This window comes from Eleutherodactylus coqui, chromosome 2 (genome assembly GCF_035609145.1).
Source record: "Eleutherodactylus coqui strain aEleCoq1 chromosome 2, aEleCoq1.hap1, whole genome shotgun sequence".
In the NCBI taxonomy this organism is placed as follows: domain Eukaryota; kingdom Metazoa; phylum Chordata; class Amphibia; order Anura; family Eleutherodactylidae; genus Eleutherodactylus; species Eleutherodactylus coqui.
In genome coordinates, this window is record NC_089838.1 from 12,540,204 (window position 1) to 12,562,272 (window position 22,069).

General features: G+C 45.2%; 1 protein-coding gene across 2 annotated transcripts in view; it reads right to left on the minus strand.

The window, feature by feature from the left end:
- EFCAB6 (EF-hand calcium binding domain 6) overlaps positions 1-22,069 on the minus strand; it is a 164,755-nt gene that overhangs the window by 47,851 nt on the left and 94,835 nt on the right. For both annotated transcript variants that reach the window (XM_066590371.1, XM_066590370.1), the window contains exons 14-20: positions 18,990-19,150; positions 16,702-16,872; positions 15,991-16,162; positions 10,593-10,707; positions 8,813-8,946; positions 7,121-7,356; positions 3,538-3,634 (exon numbers count right to left, since the gene is read on the minus strand). In XM_066590371.1, the coding sequence (XP_066446468.1) occupies positions 3,538-3,634; positions 7,121-7,356; positions 8,813-8,946; positions 10,593-10,707; positions 15,991-16,162; positions 16,702-16,872; positions 18,990-19,150 (1,086 nt within the window). The remainder of the gene's footprint in view (positions 1-3,537; positions 3,635-7,120; positions 7,357-8,812; positions 8,947-10,592; positions 10,708-15,990; positions 16,163-16,701; positions 16,873-18,989; positions 19,151-22,069) is intronic.

The window sequence follows — 22,069 nt, forward strand, 5'->3', positions numbered from 1 at the left end:
TGACTTTTCTAATCTTTCCATTCACCTGTGGGGCTCGTTTTTTGCATGGTGAGCTGCAGTTTCTATTGATACCATTTTGGGGTACATATAATAATCTTTTTTTTGGGGGGGGGGGGTCACTAGATGAGAAAATGTCAATTATGCTTTTTTTTCCGGCAATCACTACGCAGTGTAAATGACAAGACGACTTTCTGCAAAGTCAGTACAATTACAACGATATCAAAAATACTAAAGTTCTAGGTCTTTGAATGGAGCGATGCAAAAAAAGGGTGTTTTATTGTGCAAAAGTGGAAAAGCCTAAGGCGGGGTTCACACTGGGTGGATTTGCCGCGGAAATTCTGTCCGGAATTTCGCCGCGGCAGATCCGCCTGCGGCCGCTAATCCCGGGGTTAGCCAGCCATGTGGACGAGATTTCTCAGAAACCTCGTCCACGTGGGATGGTGAATCCGCCGCGGCAAAGCCGGCGCTGTGGGTTTTAAAGCAGCGGATTGCCAGCGGAAATCTTGTGTTTTTCCGCTGCGGCCAAATCGCAAGATTTCCGCCCGGAATCCGCCCAGTAAGAGCCCAGTCTAAAAGAAATATAATTTTCCATGGACTTGTTTTTTTGGGTGCTGAGCTCTGGTTTTTATTGGTACCATTTTAGGGTAAATATAACTTTTTTGATTTCTTTTATTGTGTTTTTTTAGAGGCAAAATTAGCCCCCAAAGCATTTATTTATTATAAGAAGCCTTGCGGTGCAGGAGAACGTGTGCCATGTTCTGTATGGGTCGTTACGGATGGGACAATACCAAACCTGTAGATAAACTCCAGCACTTCGGTGTGATCCAGCATGAAAGCAGGATTTTATTTACATATCATGAATGTAAAACCTCTACAGATCGCACTTATGTTTGCTACGAACAACAACTCTGCAGTAAATGTGTAAGGGCGGACACCCACTGGCGATATTTTCTATCTTGAGCTGTGGCAGAAGTGCAGCATGCTATCCCATTGCTTTCAATGGGATCGGCGCTGCTGACAGTCCCATTGAAAGCAGTGGTTTTTGGCAAACCCTGCAGTATGATTTTCGGGGAAGGGCTTGAAATATAAGCCCTTCCCTGAAAATCAGCAATAAGGGGTTAAAAAGTTTAAAAAAAAGTAATCACCTTTCCGCCGCTCACACGCGTCCTCCAGCTGGCTCCCCGACACTGCTATCGAGCACTTTCAGCAGGCAGGGATTTAAAAATCCCTGCCTCCTGAAAGGGCTGTGCTGATTGGCTGAGCACTCAGCCAATAACAGCTAGTGCTTAGCTATTGGCTGAGCGCTCAGCCAATTACAGATAGTGCTTAGCTATTCATGAATGAATAGCACTATCTTAGCCCCTGACTGTGCCCCCTGCCCCCGACTGTGCCCCCTGTCCCTGACTGTGCCCCCTGCACCCGGTGGGGATATATGTATGCGGTGAGCTGGTGTTTGAAATAGCATTTTTTTATTTTAGTAATTCTTTTAAAAAAGGGAAGGCGTGCAGAAGTCTTTTAAATTTTTTTTAGTGCAGATTTTATTTTATTTTTTTTAACTATTTTTATTTTTTCCCCTCTTTTTCTGTCCCTTTTAGAGACTTAGCCTGTGATCTTCTGCACTGCAGTGATTTACTTGCAGACCCAGAGCCCACTGTTAGACAAACGTATCGGCCCTCTGCAATTTGATAGTGGAGGTACAATTACATCCTAAATGGAGCTCCCACTTATACTGATTGGTTCAGAAGTATTGCAATACTCACACTTCAAAGTTTGCAGCAAGCCCCAGCGATGTGTACGGCGCAGCTCATGTGTCTGCTGCTGATTGACAGGTCTCGCTGTCTTATTCTGCATATGGAGAAACCTGTCAATCAGCGTCAGGGGGCGGAATGAGCAGTGAATATATGAGCATTAATGAACCACACTGGAATAATCTCTGTAACTTGCTCTAACTTCCAAATGTAAATTCTCTAAATCGCCTGAAGTGACAGAGAACAGAAAATGTAGTCCTGTTGACTTTTAATGATGCCCAAACTACAGTATGGTGCCAGACAGGCTGATTTAAGGATAAAACCCATTTAAACCCTATTTGCAACCTGATGCTACAGTCCTTTTTCTTGTTTTCAGTTTTTCTTCCCCACTTTAAAGGAAATCATAACTGTACTGGAAGACTTCTAAAAATGTGTAAGTGGTGTGAAATGTAAAAAAGGTGGTTTTAAAAGGTTTCTTTTAAAATTTACAAATAATAATAAAAATCATTACTTATCAGTTAATATTGCACAAGGTTGCCATGGTAACTGAACAGCACTTGCGATCTTGCTGCAGGAAGACCATTCCACTGGCATAGGGAGCTCCCTCCCTCTGTTTGGGCATTTAAATGCCCCGTCAGTATTGACAGCAATATCGGAGTTATCTCCAATCCTGGCCTCGTATGGAGCGAGCTCAGCTTCTGAGCACACATCATACAATGAAACCTGACCTGAGCCGTATATGTATGTCACTTGTTTGGGAAGGGGTTAAAGGAGTTGTCCGGTTGTCTGACTACAGGATAACATTATCCCTCTAGCTCTAACTATCTTAAATAACAAAAAGAGCACTACTTACCCCTTCTCGGCTGCAAGGATTCAGTGCTGTAGTTCCACTGTGGTCCCGGTGTTTGTTGTTGCTGATGATGTCATCAAAAGTTACCTGAGGGCTGCAGCCAATCAGAGGCTGCATTGTCACTGTTTGAACTCCTGGCATCATGGCGCCCAGCATGTGAGCACTGACTGCAGAAATCCAGGTGTGACGCTGCAGCTTCAGATTGGCTAGAGTGGTCGGGTGACTACTGTCCGGTCAGTATACATAAATATATATGTATACTGCATATTTGCTGCATCTAAAAACTGCAGTCAACTACATTTTTTTTTAATGAAAAACCGTGTAAAAAATGGCGTACTTTTTTTTTCTTTTGCATGAAAGTATATGGATAACGGATAGCAATGCACGCCTATCAGGGGCGTAGCTAAAGGCTCATGGGCCTGGGTGCAAAAGTTTATCTTGGGGCCCTCAAACATCTCTCAACCTCTTAACGCAGAGGCATAACTTGAAGCTCCTGGGCCCAATGCAAAATCTGTAACAGGATCCCCAACAATAATGCTTTATTCATAGTACTGGGCTCCCTATATGGAGAAGAGAGGCCTTATGGGCCCCCTAAGGCTCCTGGGCCAGGGTGCAACCGCATCCCCTGCACCCCTACATTTACGCCAGTGACGCCTATACAGCGGCTTATGTCAGAGCCTGGCACTGGAAATATAAGCCAGGCCTTACTCTTGACATATACGTTTTTGGAAGGCACTAATGTGATGTACGAAGAGCGGGGAGCGCTGACCCCCGGTGAGATGTATTTGTACAATGGTCCTTTAGGATGTCGGATGAATAAATGTGTCTCATTACTTGGTTTTACCAGCTGAGAAACGCATCCCGGAGAACTGGAGGTGTTGGCGCAGCGCTGCCGACGCTGTGAACAAGCGCTGGATTAATGAATGTCACACATTTTACCTTGGCTAAGTCGTGCCATCTGCCTTGTGCCTTTGTAACGAGATAGTAATGAGCCTGCTCGCAGGCCAGATCCGCGCAGTCCTGGCTTTGTTTGGGCCTTCGAGAAATTAAAAGAGTTGGTATTAATTAACAAAGATGTGTGAGCTGCAGGCAGAGCTGCCGCTACAATATGCCAGCTTCCACACGGACGTCATTTATCTGCACCGCAAAGTCTCGTTTCACACAAAATACAATTAAAAGAAGAAGTTTAAAAATAATTTTATCAGACGGGAGGAGCTCGGTCTTTGTCAGTAATCAGCTTTGTGCGCTGAGATCCAAGAAGCAGCAGGAAGGAGAAAAGATAAAGGCTTTTCAGTTCAGAGCCGTTACTGCCAAATACACGGTTTAGGGATCAGTTCATTACCACGGTGCCTCCAAGTACTAATGGTTACATGAAAGCATGTAGCATTACCATTCCTAACTATGCAAATGACTGATGGCAAACTCTCTTACAGCGCCACCTATTGGAACAGTAGTTACCATATGAGTCTATATCCAACCTGTTAACAGGCTTTGCACATGGCTAGAGATGTAAGCCAAACCAGAATATCTATGGATATCAACTCAAACCATTCCAATAGGTGGCGCTGTGGAGCATTATTCCATCACTCATTTGCATAACATTTTCCCAGGGAGCATTGCATGACCTATATGACTGCCTACGTCGTTCTAGTGCTCTCCACAAGCAGAAACACTATTCCCCGGACTTACACTTAAGTACCAAAGACTGCTTTACAGAATCAATATGGAGGTCTGGGGCATAAGCGGGACAATCCAAGTTAATTTTTGTGTGTGTTATGATACGCCTCCATCCCTGCCCGATCCCACTTAGTCTCCTTTGTGTCACCGCACAGTAATACTGTCTTCTTTTGTTGAACACACTTTCATAGTGCTCTCTTTGCGTGGCACACAGTAATAGTGCCCTCCATACAGTAAGGATGCCCTGCTAGCATCTGACATTAAGGTTTGCCCCTTATTGCCTTCCCTCACAGTAGTGATCCCCAACACAGTAAAGATTTCCCCTTACTCCCTTTAGTGATGCCAGCTTAGTACTCCCAAAAACAGATGCCTCTTTAGTGCCCTTAGTGATGCTCCCCAGAATCAATATTGTCCCTTATGCCGCGACTGATGTCCCTTTAGTATCCACATACACAGATGCCTTCTTAGTACGCCCAGTGATGCCCCCCACAATACATATTTCTACTTAGCGCCCTTAGTGATGCCCTTCACAATACATATTCATGCTTAATGCTCCTAATGATGCCCCCTTAGAGCCCCCACACACAGATGCCTCCTTAGTACCCTCAGTGATGCCCCCACAAATAAGATTTCCCCTTTGTGTCTCCATATACAAATGCCCCCTTAGAGCCCCCACACACAGATGTCTCCTTAGTACCCTCAGTGATGCCCCCACAAATAAGATTTCCCCTTTGTGTCTCTAGTGATGCCCCCTTAGTGTCTCCATATACAGATGCCTCTTTAGTGCTCCCTCACAGTAAATATTCCCCACAACATAAAAGGTCCTCTATGAATGCCTCATGAGTGCCTCTAAATTAAAACAAAATGAATACCCACCTAGCCTCGTTCTGCCGGTCTCTCCCGATGTCTGCTGTCTGTCGGTCAGTGCAGCAGGCACGATGATGTTACTGCGCTTGCCTGCTCTAAGCAGCCAAAATGCTTACGCGATCCAGTCGAGTCCAGCATTGCCAGCATCGCCACTTGCGGCCTGGTCCAGCGAAGGGGGCTGGTTTAGTTATAGAAATGATCTGAACAGACAGATGCCTGCAAGGACGCCACTGCTAACCGGGAGGTGGAACAAGACTCATAACCATGTGAACCGCTGCTGGGACCGGCCAGAAGTGTCAGTGCAGGCACCACTGGATTAGGTAAGTATTTTCACTGCCTTTAACATTGTATTCAACTGTATCTGTATCCTGAGGATGGAGATAAAGTTGAAACATGGATTTTGGTATGCCTCCCCGGACAGCACCTGAAACCCAGAAATGTCCCCCTGGATCTGGGATAGCTGTGAGGTACAGTCTGGAGCATTGGCCATTATTTAGTTTATCATTTAGGTTTCTGGCTAGAAGTCTAAAGGCTAAACTACTGAGAGATCCTGATCAGAGAACCTGAGGGCACTTAAATCACAATCAGTCAAGCCGGTTAGGCTAGAGATATCGATATGGATGGTGACTTGAATCCACACAAGGTCCCCATGTCAAAAAGGGATGATCTTCTGGACTCCTGGTAAACCTAGCAAATTTCCTTGGTACCAAACATACTTCCCTCCACTTCCAAGCAAAACCACAGGCAATGTCAGGGCATTGTCTGTGGTGGTGCCTGGGTAGGGAGGGGAAGCGCAAGATCACAGGGTGGTGAGTACCTGAATGTCTGGTCTGAGGTCTGTAAAGAGGTAGCTTACCTCCTTGTATAAAGACCACAAACCAGAAGAGACAGGAGCTGTCTAAGTCCTGTAAACAGTAGAAGCAGAAACCAAAAATGGCAACAGAACGCAAAATAACTTTACTATCAGAGGTCTACATACCTGTAATCAATACTCTAACCACATTAAATAATGCAAGGTTCTTGGTATATAATTCAATCGAATTACATTGGCCCGTCTACCAACGTCCAGGTGACCGAGCTCTCAGATGGGTCCTAACACTAATACCAGGTGGTAAATCTCAACCTGAGAAAGTTGGGTTCCTACCTCTCAGAATGCTCCTCTCTTGGGACTAAGCCTACAAATAAAACCAGGGAAGGTAGGATACCATTTAGATGTTCCAGTAGGAGGGACAGAAGGTAAATGGGCGGCAGGTGTGCACGACCAAGTGAGGGCAGCCAAAACTTCACAATATTTGTACAAAAAAAGAATTTAACGTGCACCTATATATTTCTATTGGGTAGTGCTGGTTTGGTTAGGGTTCTGTATTGGATTCGGGGTTTGGTGCGCAGTTTGCATTCATTTTGGAGGTCTACGTACGACTTGTGAATTAAAGGCTCTATGTTGAGGATGTGTCCTACAGAAATGCTGCATTATTCATCAGCAGCAGATACTTATGCAAAATACGGTAGAATGCTTCTGTAGGGCCACCTACTGAAAGGTAGGTTCTCTAAATGGCCGACTTTTTAATTGGGTTTTCAACTTGACTAAGGATACAAGCTAAACCAGAATTTTCTCCATAATGAAAAGCCACCCATCTACAGACAGCTGTTTCGGGACTCTTGCTCTTCATTAATGTAAAGTAGGGTTCTGGTGTTGCTACAGAGATATTGTACCATCTCTCATTTGCATACCTTATATCCTAGAGGAGCATTGTATGAGCCATAAGTCTCCACATGCTAACTTAGCGGTCTCCATAAGGACAAATCTACCCCTCCAGACCCACATCAAAGGCCATTCACCCAGCCAATCAGAAGCTAACTCATATTGATGGGGGGCAAGAACTCTGAAATAGCTGTCTGTACATGATTATCTTTTCCTTATGGAGTAGAGTCATACATATATGTACTACCTTGTACCCAGTGATGACAAGATATCTACCTGTACAACGAATTCAACCATGGAGGGCAGTCCTCGTTCTCCTGCCTTTGTAATAAATTAAGAAAGTCGGTATAATTTAGAGTAGACAACAGATTCAGTCCAAGGAGGCCGAGTAGACGTTCATATTCCTTCTGGGTGATGATGAACATGAAGCTATCCAGCAGGCGACGGAAGTCATGCATTGTGATAAGGCCGTCCCGGTTGCTGTCTATTTTGTAAAAGGCGCTGTACGTGTCCTGCAAATTAGAAAGTCATATTGGTGACAAGATTGCAGCGTACGCAGGAGGCCTGAGGCTGGCTGGTGTCCGGTGCAGTAACCTCTACTGAGATATCCCTTCTTGGAGTGCCAGACATTGCTGATCGAATAACACTGTCCAAGCAATAAACCAGGGAATGTCACTAAATCCTGAGGAGCTGCTTTTCCATAGCCTTGGGCACCGAGCTCCAGTAGGGAAATGTTATGCATGTTCTGTGACGGCGCAGGTCATACATACATCCCTAAGAGTCCTCTTATAGCAATTCACTTCGGTCGATGAGTGTTGATCAACAAGATCACGTTCAATGAGATTGACGAGAATTCTGCACAGGCTGATTCACCCGGTAATAGGATCGTTCATATAATCGTTAGTCCCCCAGGGTTTCATCACCGTCTGCAGCCCATCCTGTTTACAGGAAGATGTGCTGCCGTCAACGACGATTCTTTTGTATTGCATAAAAGATGTGATTACCCAACAAACAAGTGTTTGCTCATTTGTCCAGTAATCTGCAGTACCTTCCACGGCCCGATGATGGGGCAAACAGATATTCCTACTCTTGCCCGATCATCAGGCTGTGTAAAATCCCTTTAAGTCAACAAATCAAATATTAATAAAAGAAAAAATTGACGTGTTTCAGCAACTCGGCTGCTATAACAGGAGTTCTTTATTTCAACATTTCAGTAAAAACATGGATTGAAATACCTATAGTGTTTTTTTTAACACCTACATGTTTCAAGCAGGAGCTCTTAGTCATTGCAAAACAGCTCCTGCTCAAAACATGTAGGCGTTTGAAATACCTATGCTGTGTTTTTTATCCATGTTTTTACTAAAATGTTGAAATAAAGAAATCCTTTTATACCATTCAAGTTGCTCGAAAACGTTCATCTTCTCTTCTAGGTCCACTAGCAGTAGATCTCTGCTTCCGTGCACTGGGTGGGGTGGAATAGTAAAGCTAGGTGATCTAATAATAAATTCTCTAGAGTATTGTAGATACTTTTAATAAGGTCAAATCAAAAAAGAAATCATGGTGAGGGACTGGCATCCCCCCCCTTCATTCCTGATTGCTAGGAGCCCCTAGTCCCCTCTATAACCACATGATTGTGGCAAGGAGTTTGTATGGGAGTCAGTCTCTGTTAACATTCATGTTAGAGGCCTCCATTGCAGATCTAGTCCAAAACGCTGGACAATATAGCTGATGGAAACCTGATGGACCAGTTTATAGTCACTGGAGTATGTCTGTTGGGTGTCGTTTGTGTCTGTGATGGCCCGGATCCTGCACTTTTATGATTTCCGTTGTTCCATTCCCACTATGGAGCACGCCAATAGACGCCAATAGTGCGGATGTAAACAAACCCTGACAGAGACAGTAAAGTACTACAAAAAGGTTGAAATGAAAAAAAACGTTTCCCATATTATACTGAACATTCATACTTACCCCGTAACCTTCTCTTAACTTGTCCAACAACTGGCTGAGACATTCCTCCGCTGTCATGTAATGGAACTTGGTCTTATTCACTCGATGGTTGTGACTATCATGTAGCTTCTCCCCAGGTCCATCCCCCGATGGAACTAAAGAAGACATACATTCAGCAGTAATTGAAGGGTCAAAGAGTTTCTCACATTAAAGGGAAATCTGCCTACAATTATTGTCTGACTTGGACCCCAACTAACTTTTTCAAAAGTGAGCACTGGACCCCTCTGGCAAAGCTTGGGGATTTGCTTGGCTGGAAATCAGTTGTGAACTATTGCTTATTCTCGGGATTATGGTAAATCTATTCAAGTAGGGTTACATATTGTATATAAAGGACTAGGAGTACGTTCAAAAATCCACCATGTGCAGTAAAATCCGCAGCAGAAATCTGAGCCGTAGATTGGTTGCCAGAACTACCGCGAATCCACAGATAGATTAACCCAGGGGCGTAGCTATAGAGGGTGCAGGGGATGCAGGTGCACCCGGGCCCAGGAGCCTTAGGGGGCCCATAAGGCCTCTCTCCTCCATATAGGGAGCCCAGTACTATGAATAAAGCATTATAGTTGGGGGCCCTGTTACAGGTTTTGCATTGGGGCCCAGAAGCTTCAAGTTATGTCTCTGTGCAGCATGGTTTAGGTATGGATACGGGTACAGATACAGATAGAGGGGGGGCCCCAGCTCACCTTTTGCATCAGGGCCCCTGAGCCTTTAGTTACGCCCCTGGATTAAACCCATTTCGTGGGAATAATATGTGAGTAGCTAGCCTCTGCAGAATCCACATGTCACTTATTTTTGGGGGATTTCAACCCCACACGAGGAACAATCCATGCCATATGAACAACAGCGCAGATTAAATTGATGGGACATGGAAAACATGTGGATTTAACGCAAACTTTGGCTTGAGAGCCGCATCAGAATCTACAGTAAATGTACACAAGAGAGCAAGGCCTAAAGTAGTGCCTTTGGGGTTTGTTTAAATGGGATGCAATTTTAGTGTAAATCCATGCCAAAATTAATGTATTACCTGCATATTTTGATATGGATTTTGGTGTGCACTCACGGTGGATTTCATCCTCACGCGTAATCCGCATCGCAGGTCAATTAACAATAAACATGCTCCGAAAAATCCACAAAGTTTATGCTATGTGTGGATGCCCCTTAATGGGGCTCGAAGGTGATGGCACAGCTATGCCTTATACTCACTGGGCTCCGCGTTTCAGCATTGTGCGCATGCACACAGCGTGATTTTTTCAGAAGACTGCGTGCCCACGCTCTCCCATAGAGATAACATAGTTTATGGGGGTCAAAGGTGCTGACACGTTCCCTTTATATTGGCTGTGACAACATACACAACCCCCTTCAGAATACGGGGGCCACGGGCGGACACCTGATTACCATGGGTTTTGCTCTTAGCACCCCTGGCAAACAGCCGATATTGTCGGGATGGCCACGACCAGCGAGACAGGCACTGCAGGGGAAAGGTAGTATTACAGAATGGCCATTCAGATGATTACAAGGATGGCACACGCTCCACCCAGATGGGCATGGCTCTTACAGAGCACCTCCCCTTAGCTGCTATAGAGGGGATCCCAAGTGGAGGAAACCCTCTATGGTGTTCATATGCCCTAAGCTTTTAAGGACTCGTTACTGTAACATTTTGCCGTGCTAAGAGTTTCCCTTTAATTATTTTTTTATAGGCACCTAGCCTTACGATGATAGCGCCACTATAAATAACGAACCATACCTTCGAATAATGACACGAAATCCAAATAACTAAGGCCTTCCTTTGTAAATCCCAACTTTTCAGTTAACTCATTAAATTGTGCCTCATCTAGATGCAGCTCGTGATCCTGCAGAACCTGCGGAGAGGAAACATCCCCATTCAGATGCATGCGGCGGCGGCTGCAGAGGTGTCAGCTCTGAAGGTGCAAATTGTCAGATGACAGACGGAGCGGTGCAGGAATTTACGGCAAGGGGATGTAAAGGATTTCCAAGCCTGTTAATGAATCGAACGCACTCTCTAAGGAGAGCGAGGAATAAAAAACACTGCCACAGGGAACCACAAAACTCCGTACTTTAGTTTTTTTTTCCTTTCAAAAGTTTCATTTGGGTCTCTTGGGTAAAATCTCTCCTTCTCCTGGGAAGAGCCGGCTTACATAATGACGGCTTGACAGATGAAATGTAATGAATTATTTCGGGAGACTTAACTGCTTGAATGGCAGCAGCCAACCAAAATGAGCATTTTCATCTCTTCAATACTTGACAGCCAGGGATGCTTTTTTTTTTATTCCTCTTGACGACAACAAATCTTTACACGGCGTTAATTAGTCATAAATAATTGAAGTGAGGGCAGGTAAATATGCAAATATGGTAATCTAGTACCTAAATATCCCTTATTTATTTAATACGTTAGTTTGCGTTGGTTTTAGTAAAAATATATAGTTATTAGATCATCACTTTTTATGCCATCAGTTTGATGAGATGAGAAATTTGTACTTGGAAGTTAAAGGGACCCCCTAGTTTTAACCCTTTCCAATCCACTGTCTGACATCTAAAGACATTCTGATTGAAGGTTCTACAGCTCCGATGTTGGAAGACGTCCGGCAGGATATACTAACTGTATATTACTGTCCGCTCTGTTGTCAGGGGCCTATCCAGCATGTCCCATACCGCAGTACTAGCTCTAGCCAGTAGATGGCGCTATTGTCTAATGGCAGAAAGAGAAAAACCCCCTAGGAAAACCCTGAATCTAAAATTGGATTGCAAAGGGTTAATAAAGTTATGGCAAAAGTTTTGCTGTGGAGGATGCCAGATAGACCCTTTCGCCCAGTGGTGGTCTGCAGAAGTTGCTGAGCCCCGCAATCTCCCCTGCGTTAAGTCAATCAGAACACCTGCCAGTGGACCACCCTGCCAAGAACCCTTTCACTGCCAAACCTATACTTATAGGCGTATCTGACTGTGGTGCGAATGTGTTTGAGATACGTAATTAAGAGTGTGAGTCCCATAAGGAACAGGAACCGATGCGAGTGATAAAAACCAGTGTGCGGCGCTGCGTAATATGTTGTGGCTACATAAGCAAGAGAATTAAATGACATAACGACGGTAATGGCCATAAAGCAACGATGCCGGCGCAATTGTTTTTAGCTGTTTTATCTCTGAAGATAATTTTATCATAAAAAGCGGAATTTTAAAAATTACAAAAATATTAAATTTTTTTTTAAAGTAATTCTAGAACTTCAGCAGTAATGGGGAGAAAAGCTCCCTTTTTCACACTATTAAGAAATAACGTGGCAGACCGATCAGCTCTCTCCGCTGTGGTTTTTTTTGCAGCAAGTGTTAATTGCGCAGTGTGTAAAGAGGCTGATTTGTGGCTCGTGGGGCTACAAGATGTGTTAACAGAATGAGAAATCTCTCATTAACAACTTGACACTGCGCTCGTTTGTGCAAAGAAGTCTCGCAGCACAACAGAATGAGCCTTTTTATCAGTGCGAGCCCCGAGTCAACCCGTAACCGTCATTATGTAACACATCACAATTAAATGGATGTGACATATGATGAGCCAATGAGAATTACACGGAGGACGGGGGCAGGGTGAAGCACTCTAATGAGTCGCCGCTTTTTTTTCCTTTTCATGTCAATTTTGTGATTTTTTTTTTCAAAGTTTGCATCCAACCAGCTATCTTTATAATATATGGCCACATACCATACGATGATAGCGTTTATATGGACTGACAGCACAAAGCACCTTTTTATTCTCATATCCTAATAGTTTTAGCTCAAACGTGCCTAAGGGGCATTAAAGGGATTTCCTGGCCGGTAAAAAAATTACCCCCCTGTATGGTGGAATGACGTAAAAAATTAAAATAGCCATTATTCACACTTCCAGTGTGCCGACGATCCAGCACTGCCAACCTCACCCCCTGTGCTACAGTCCCCTGATGGCACCACATTCATCGCTCACATGACCACTGCAGACACTTGCTGTTCTCAGCGGACACATGCGGTGAATGGAAGCCGTCCTTGCAGGATCCGCAGTGAAATGGAGCATGCTGTCATTTTTTTTCGGACCAAAAGGTTTATTTCACTTGCGGACGCCCATATATCCTATGGGAGGCTTGATTTGCGGATCATTGGACATTGGGCCCTATGTAAGTGATGAACATGACATCATTACTTCCTGCTTCAGAGGGGACCAGATTGGAGGGGACCAAGTCTGCAGCGATTGACCGCAGGCACATTGGGAGTGTGAGTATTGGCTATTTTATGTTTTTTATGCGATTCCCGACCCTGGGGCAATTTTTGTTAAAGGTTGGAAAACCCCTCAAGACAGACTTGAATTTTGGCAGGTGGTCTGCTGATAACTGTCAGCAGACCACCTACCTTCAAGCAGCCAAGCAGGGAAACACAGGCAGTACGGGAGTTACATGTGGAAATCAGTTATTATGAAGCAAACGGGGTGGGGGCAGTAAGGAGGTACAGGGGTAGAAGTTATACGCAATAGGCAGGGTGGAAGGTGTGGGGAGCCATAGGGAAGGGCAGGGGAACTAGGTCAGGGGATTCGGGATTCCCTTAAGAGGTGCGTCTTTAATTTAATTTAATTTCGTGCATCAGGGATTGTCCAGATGTCTTGGGGTAGAGTGTTCCAGAGGATGGGTGCTGCTCTCGTGAAGTCCTGGAGATGAGCATGTGACGTTCGTATTAGAGGGATGTTTAGTCTGAGTGTGTTAGTGGCTGGGTGGTGTACGGACAGGAGGGAAGCCAAGTATAGTGCCTCGGCGTCATGGAGAGCTTTATGGGTGAGGAGTTTAAATTTAGTTCTGCAGTTGATGGGCAGCCAATGCAATGACTGGCATAGTGCATGGGCATCTGAGAAATGGCTGGATAGAAAAATGAGCCTAGCTGCCGCATTTAATATGGATTGGAGAGGGGAGAGTCTGGTGCGGGGAAGGCCAATGAACAGCGAGTTGCAGTACTCGAGTCGGGAGTGGATGAGGGCAGCAACTAGTGTCTTTAGCGTGTCCGTGGTGAGGAACGGATGGATTTTAGCAATATTTCTGAGGTGCATGTGGCATTTTTGGGACAGAAATTGGGTGTGGGGGGTAAGGGAGAGGTCAGAGTCCAGTGTGACCGTAAGGCAGCGGTGTGCTGTCTGGGGTTTATGGTGGTGCCAGATACTGATATGGAAATGTTGGGGGAAGGTTGCCTGTTGAGGGTGGAAAGACAAGGAAGTCAATTTTTGAGAGGTTAAGTTTCAGAAAGAGGAAGGACATAGTGTTAGAGACAGCAGACAGACAGTCGGTGAGACTTTGGAGGAATGGTGCTGAGATGTCAGGGAAGGGGGTGTATAGCTGTGTGTCATCAGCATACAGATGGTATTGGAGGCCAAATGTGCAAATGGTTTGTCCAATTGGGGCTGTGAAGATAGAGAAGAGAAGGGGACTAAGGACCGAGCCCGACAGGAAGTGGAGAGAAGAAAGAGCCAGCGAAGGCGACGCTGAAGGAGCGGTCAGAGAGGTAGGAGGAGAACGAGGAGAGAGCAGTGTCCTTTAGGCCGATAGAGGAAAGCAGAGTGAGAAGAAGATCATGGTCAACAGTGTCAAACGCCGCAGAGAGGTCAAGGAGGATTAGTAGGGAGTAGTCACCTCTCAACTTTGCTGTCATCAGGTCATTTGATACTTTTGTGAGGGTAGTTTCAGTCAAGTGTAGAGGGGGGAAACTGGACTGCAGGGGGTCGAGGAGAGAGTTGTCAGAGAGAAAGTGTGTGAGGCAGGAGTAGACCAGGCATTCTAGTAATTTGGAGATGAAGGGGAGGTTTGAGATGGATCAGTTGTTGGCAGCATTGGTCGGGTCAAGGGTTGTTTTTTTTAGCAGAAGGGATATGACGGCGTGTTTGAATGAGGAGGTGCCAGAGGTTAGGGAGAGGTTGCAGATGGTGGTGAGGTGGGTGATGACAGCTGGGGAAGAAGGTCGCTGGCGCAGGTGGTGGGACGGGCAGCGGAAAGCAGTCTGGAGACTTCTTCCTCTGTCGTTGGTTCTAACATAGAAAGTGAGTGGGTGATGGATGCAGTGCTGAGGAGACTGGGATCGGGGCCAGCCGTGCAGTTTTCAGAGATTTCTTTCCGGACGTTGTTTTCTCTGAAATAGGCGGCTAGCTCTCCAGCACTGAGATCCTTTAAGGGGGCCTGCTCTTTGGCGCTGAGTAGGGAGTGGAAGGTGTGGAAGAGTCGTTTGGGGTTGTGGGATAGTGAGGAGACAAAGAAGGGGAAATAAACTTGTTTAGCGTGGTGAAGACCTAGGTTATAAGTTTTAAGCATGAATTTGAAGTGGAGGAAGTCTGCGGGAAGCGGATGAAGTGCATTTGGGATGTGAACCAAGGTTGCCGTGGTCTGCGGTGCACGGGTCGGGTCATGGGTTGGCACTTTTCAGAAATATATATAACTTAGGATGACTCAATAAATATGATTATCATGGCAGTGGATGTGAATTTTAAATGATTTGACTTTGGCCTAGATCTGAGGGCTGTACCTGGGATCTCTGGTTTTCACTCTTCAGCCCCATCAATAGGGATCTGGTCTTCGATGTGAAGAATTCCAGACCACTACCCCAGAAATAATCTCAGTTTAGAGGCACCTGACACAACCTGGTCAGGAAAACCGTATTGGCGGGTGTAAACAGAGACAAGATAGGCGGATAATGTGCACAGTCGAGGAATATCCAAGTGTCAAGGTAGGCAGCTTACTGAAGCTTTGTGGTTAAAGAGTAAGCTGAATGCAGGAGAGAACCAGAAAAGTCAGGTAGGACAAGCACAGCGGGCCAATGCATGGAAGTCAGACAGGAGCTTTGCACAGTAGGAGACTAATTATTTAGCCACTCCTAGGTGGAAGGAGTGGCCTTAAATACACTAGAGCCTATCTGGATTGGCTTAGGACTGGAAAGCTGGGTGCATGTAAAGACGGCAAAGGTGGCAGCTGGGATATGGGTAGAGAGGAAGCAGCACCTGCTGCAGGAGACATGAAGAGGATGGGAGAATGGTGGCAGTTATGGCCAATGGCAGGGGAAGGCAAGGGATGCCATCAGCTACGGCATAATAATGATTTTCCACTTTTAAGGCAAACAATACACAAGTACATAACCTCGCTTACCTTTATAAAATCCTTTTTGGTGACTTTTCCATTTGGTTGTTTATTACAAGCAAGAAAGCTTTCCTTTATGGAAAATTCATGCTTGGTGACGCAGTCCTTTAACTTGTCGAGCACTTCATCCACAGTTATCTTCCTGATCAGTTTGCTGGCTTGATTTTCAATCTCTCTCATTCTTGTTATAAAGGAAAATATATGTCTGTTAGTTCAGGCTATAACAATGATGGGATTAATTAGCAAAGAAATTATGACATTTCTTAAGTGGACAATGGCAGGGAGAGAGTAAAGGGAAGCAGTAATTCAAGTCTCATCCTACTGTGGCCTATATTGGAATGGAGCGATTAATGTGACATCAATGCTCCTGTTTCAATGAAGGCTGGAGCAGAAGGTATCATAGGTGCAGTAGTGAATAATGGCTGTTTTAGTCTTTTATGCCATTCACTACCCTGGGGCAAATTTTTTTAATGGTCACAAAAACTTTTTTCAAGAGATTTTTAAAGGTGACTCTTCAGTTTGGGACAAAATTCTGTCTGAGGATCAGAGAGTAGAGGGAATACATTACCTGTAGTTGATATTGGCCACCTGGGTCCTCGAAGCAGCGGAACCGAACGACAGCCGAGACAATCAACTATAGGTAGTGTATCCCCAGCACCCTCAGGTTCCAGGACAGAATTTTGTCCTTGATGTCGCTTTATGTGGACAGGTATTACTTACCTGTCTGAGTGATCGAATTGCCTCAATTCTTGTTGGAACTGGTTTCTTTCTAGAATGTCTGTACTTATGCCATTGATGTCACCAGCGCAAGAGACAGACACGCCCAAGTCACGCAGGAACTGCATGAACGGGATGCAATCAGAAGAGCCATAATTGTATTGATCAAAAATCCTAAAAAATATATAAAATATATCATGTTTATTTTGGGGGGTAATTTCCACAAATTGTAAAACTGATTGTGATATCTGTAAATTAGAGGTATATTCTGGTTCCCATGGAGGTTCCATTTAAATGACAGCAAGCAGAGATTTTGAAAATGTTACTAAATTACATAAAGTTTTACCATACAAAAGAAAAAAACTATATTAGCTTTTGTCAGAAATAGAATTAAAGGGAACCTGTCGCTAAGTCCATGGTGTCTGAACCACGGGCAGTGTGAACCCAGGACGGGTATGTACAGTGCACCCATGTATGTCTTAGTCTGAAAGCTGTAACGTTTCAGAAACGACCTACTGTGCAGTTGCTGTCCAGACGGAGCGCCAAGTCAAGGGGATGGCATTGCACCAGCTTCTCCCCGCCTGGATCAGCTAGAGTTACAGGCCTATACACAACCAAGAAGAGAGCTGTCACTCTAGTCTAGGCAATCCAGAGGGGCAGAGGCCAAAGCGGTGCTGCCCTAATAACGTCAAGCTCCATTTGGACAGCATCTTCAAAGTAAGTTTATTCTGAAATGCCCCAGCTTACTGCACAACATACATGTGCACCCCGTTCATACTGGTCCTGGATTCCTGCTTTCTGTGGTTCAGGCACCATAAATATGGTGTCACGCTCCCTTTAAAGAGGGAATACCTTTTTTAACTCCACATGAATAACAATTGTGGAGCATCTTTTCTTAGACCTCTTTGCTATGCTGCTCTTCTGTTATTCCTCTTGGAAATGTATGGCTAAAATGGCGCTACTACTTCTGTTTTTATAGTGTCAGTCCCTATACACTCTGACACTGTCTAATCCAGGGTTTCCCAAGGGCTCCGCGAGTGATTATCGGGGGCTCCGAAGGAGGGTCTAGGTCCCTGCTCTACTCGCCGCTTTAGCGGTGTCCGGACAGCCTGTACTGAGGAAATGAACGTCCAGGACCTGCGGTCAGCATAGCAATACAGATGGCTCCAGTCACTATTATTACAGGGGTCACTATAACTACTGGGGCCAATATAGGGGTCACTATTAATACTGGGGCCAATATAGGTGTCACTATTACTACTAGGACCCCAATAGGGTCCCTATTCCTACCTCGGCCAATATAGGGGTCACTATTACTACTGGGGGCAATATAGGGGTCACTGTTACTACTGGGGCCAAAAAAAGGTCACTATTACTACTGAGGCCAATATAGTGGATACAATTATTACTGGGGCTGCAATAGGGGTCACGATTACTACTGGGACCGCAATAGGGGTCACTATTACTACTTGGGCCAATATAGGAGTCACTATTAGTACTGGTGCCAATGTAGGGGTCACTATTACTACTAGGGCCAATATAGGGGACACTATTCCTACTGCGGCCAATACAGGGGATACAATTACTACTGGGACCGCAATAGGGTTCACTATTACTACTGGTGGTTAATATAGGGGAAGCTGTTACTACAGGGGCCAATATATGGACCGTTATTACTACAGGGGCCAATATATGGACCGCTATTACTACAGGGGCCAATAGAGGGGTTACTATTATTACTGGGGCCAATATAGGGGTCACTATTACTACTTGGGACACAAATACATGGATTTGCTGTGGAATTTATAGTAGCTGTAGCAGCAAAGTGGATGAGATTTTAAAAATTTCATCCCTCCACTGTGGAAAAGATTTGCACGAAACCTGTGTGGATATTGACATGTGGTGCAGGATTTACCCCACACCTAACGCCTCCCCTCTGTCCTGTTGGGGCTCTATGAGTAAGTCCTGTTACTTCATGAGGAATGTAAATACTAAAACAGACATGTCAGGAATAGTGGCAGTAAGGGTATTGTTTCTCCTTAGGGAGAGCACCTAGAAGGTGTGAGGAGACTTATAAGGCCATTCATGCTCCTCTGGGAAATATGCAAATGGAAAGATGAAACAATACCTTTACAGCGCCACCTACTGGAAAACAGCAAGCCAATGTGAGACTTTTTAACAAGCCATGTAACAAAACATATTCCATTTTCTGTGACGGCCTCAGTTGTGCAACCAAAGTCCCCATTTAGTTCTAGCCTCAGTCATACTAGATAGCGCATTATCTGCCGTACATGTGATAGTGATCCTCTGACACTGAGGGACAGTAGGACTGAAGGATTCTTGCTAGCTGGTCCTTGCAGATCACCCCGGATCCTTTTGTATCACATGACTGCAGCACTTTAGAGAGGTCCTTCCAGTGTGCAGTAATCTTGTCTCGCAGAATGCTTTCCACCTGCAATATAAAAGGTACAACCTGTTACAGTAGATACTTGAATATAGATGTGGTGGAGCCAGATGTGATATGTGCGAGGAAAGGCAATGTGGAATTTCACAAGGCCGAGAGCAGGGACGTAACTAAAGGCTCAGGGGCCCTGATGCAAAAGGTGAGCTGGGGCCCCCCCTCTATCTGTATCTGTACCTGTACCTATACCTAAACCATGCTGCACAGAGTCATAACTTGAAGCTTCTGGGCCCCAATGCAAAACCTGTAACAGGGCCCCCAACCATAATGCTTTATTCATAGTACTGGGCTCCCTATATGGAGGAGAGAGGCCTTATGGGCCCCCTAAGGCTCCTGGGCCCGGGTGCACCTGCATCCCCTGCATCCTCTATAGTTACGCCCCTGACCGAGAGTATAAGACTGCAGAGCAAGAGAGAAATCTGACCATATGAGCAGATTTTTGTATTTCATCTCTTATTTTGTGCTTCTTCATTTATACAAGTGAGGTTTATATATATTTCTCTCTAATTGCCCTACACTTATCAGGACCAATAGTACATTCTGTACTGAGTCTTAAAGGGAATGTATCATACAACTGATCTGTACTTTAAATCAACTTTTTAGAGCAAACATATTTTTAAATTTTTGTGATTTTTTTTTTCTAATCTTCTATGACAAAATCAAAATGTAACAAAAACCCCCCCAAAAAACTGAAATCCTGCATTTTTCACGCTGACCAGTGAGCTTAATAATAGTCTGACACTTGCTGTTCTTTAGCCGTTATCTCATTATCATCGCACACTGACAGGTAAGGGGCTGTCCACAGCGTGTTTCAGACATCCGTAAAAACTATATGTTTTAGAATACAAAAAAATGTAGTAAAACCTATCGCTTGATACACCCATAGACGAAAACTGGCTTACTTTTCACTATACTTGAGCTGCCTTAGGTTTTGTACGTTTCTTTGTGGGATAGAAAAGCGTAACATACCATGCTTTTCTGGCTGTTTGATGCAAACGTGCTTATTCTACAGTGCAATCAATGGGAACATAAAGCTGTACGTTTCTACATGTTTAGCATACACGCTTTTGTTCTCAGGGGCCTTAAAAAAGTTTTAAACAGTGTTCAACTATAAAACTTTTTTTAAAAGCAAGTCTAAGGGTGGATTCAGACGAACGTATATCGGCTCGGTTTTCACGCCGGCCGATATACGTTGTCTCTCTCTGCAGGGGGGGAGGATGGAAGAGCCAGGAGCAGGAACTGAGCTCCCGCCCCCTCTCTGCCTCCTCTCCGCCGCTCTGCACTATTTGCAATGGGGAGAGGCGGGACTAGGGTGGGGCTAATTCTCGACACTTAGCCCGCCCCGCCTCCTTTCAGTACAAATAGTGAATAGGGGAGGAGAGGGGGTGGAGAGGAGGCAGAGAGGGGGCGGGAGCTCAGTTCCTGCTCCTGGCTCTTCCATCCCCCCCCCCCTGCAGATGAGGACACAGTATATCGGCTCGGCGTGAAAACCGAGCTGATATACGGTCGTCTGAATCCACCCTCAGAGTGATAAACGTATGCTTTTCTTAAGGACAAATGGACACAAAACATGCCGAAATGTATGCGCTTAGAAGAGTATAACTTTTCTCCTTAGGCCTCCTTCCCACGAGCGTGACGGGCTCCGCAGCGTAATATTCCGCTGCGAAGCCCGTCACGGCGCCCCCCAGAGCCCCTATACTTACCTGCGGGAGATAGCGTGAAATCGCTTCCCCGCCCACCGCCGCGCGTCACCGCCCGTCACCGCCCACCGCCCTCGCGTCACCAGCCGTGTCACGTGCACGGCCGGCCGTGTCACGTGACGCGGCCGGACCGCGTCATTTGGCGTCATATGACGCTCGGCGGTGGGCGGGAAAGCGTTTTTTCACGCTATCTCCCGCTGGTTACAGCGGGAGATAGCGTGAATGGACGGCTTCCATTGACTGCAATGGAAGCCGTCAGTGCGTACAGCCCGTCCTCACCCGCAGAAAATAGAGCATGCTGCGGGTGAGGACGGGAGAAATCGCGGTGCGTAATTCCGCGGTGGAATTACGCATCGTGAGCATTGTGCTATTAGGTTCAATAGAACCTAATAGCTGCGGGCAACGCAGCGGATTTTCGCCGCGAATTACGCGGCGGAAATCCGTTCGTGGGAAGGAGGCCTTAGGGAGAGCACCTGGACGGTGAGTGAGGAGACTCAAAAGACCATTTTTTGGAATTCCCAGTCATTGTTACAAGGCTTGTATAAAGAGTCTAACACTGGCTTGAAGGAATGCTGCCTCCCAATAGGTGGCGCTGTGGAGGTATTATTCCATCTCCCGTATTTAAAAAAGTATATGCATGCTTAAAAAATCTACAATCATAAAATAAAATCAGATTAGAAAAAAAAAATGCATTTCACTATCTGACTTTAATTAGTAAAAAAAATATTGGCGATACATTCCCTTAAACCTTCCCTGATATAAAAATGGCTGCTCAGAATGTAAATTGCTCCAATAGTGAGAGGGTGATGCTTTAAACTTAGGTATCTATAAGATGCCCATAATGGGCTACACCAATGGGTGCACAGAGATCTAGAATTTGGCGAGGGGGTGTAAAATACCCATCATCACAAACCACGCCCCATTTCCTACTGACTGACAGCTCCAGCTCCTTTAAGCAATCACTAGCAAAGGGGTGTGGTTAGTAATCATAGAGAGGGAGAGAAAATCGCCAATTAGATACCTAATTAGCATAGTGAGGGTGTTGCGTGAAAATGGTGATTCTGGCTGATGGAGTGACTAAAAAGCGTATGAAAAAAAAAGCGTAAGGATATACTTGTTATTATGTACATTTTGAGTGACAACCTTCCCTTACAAGATTCCAAGAGTGGATCTGCGCCAACAACGGCAGCTGAAAGTTTCAGATTTTGGC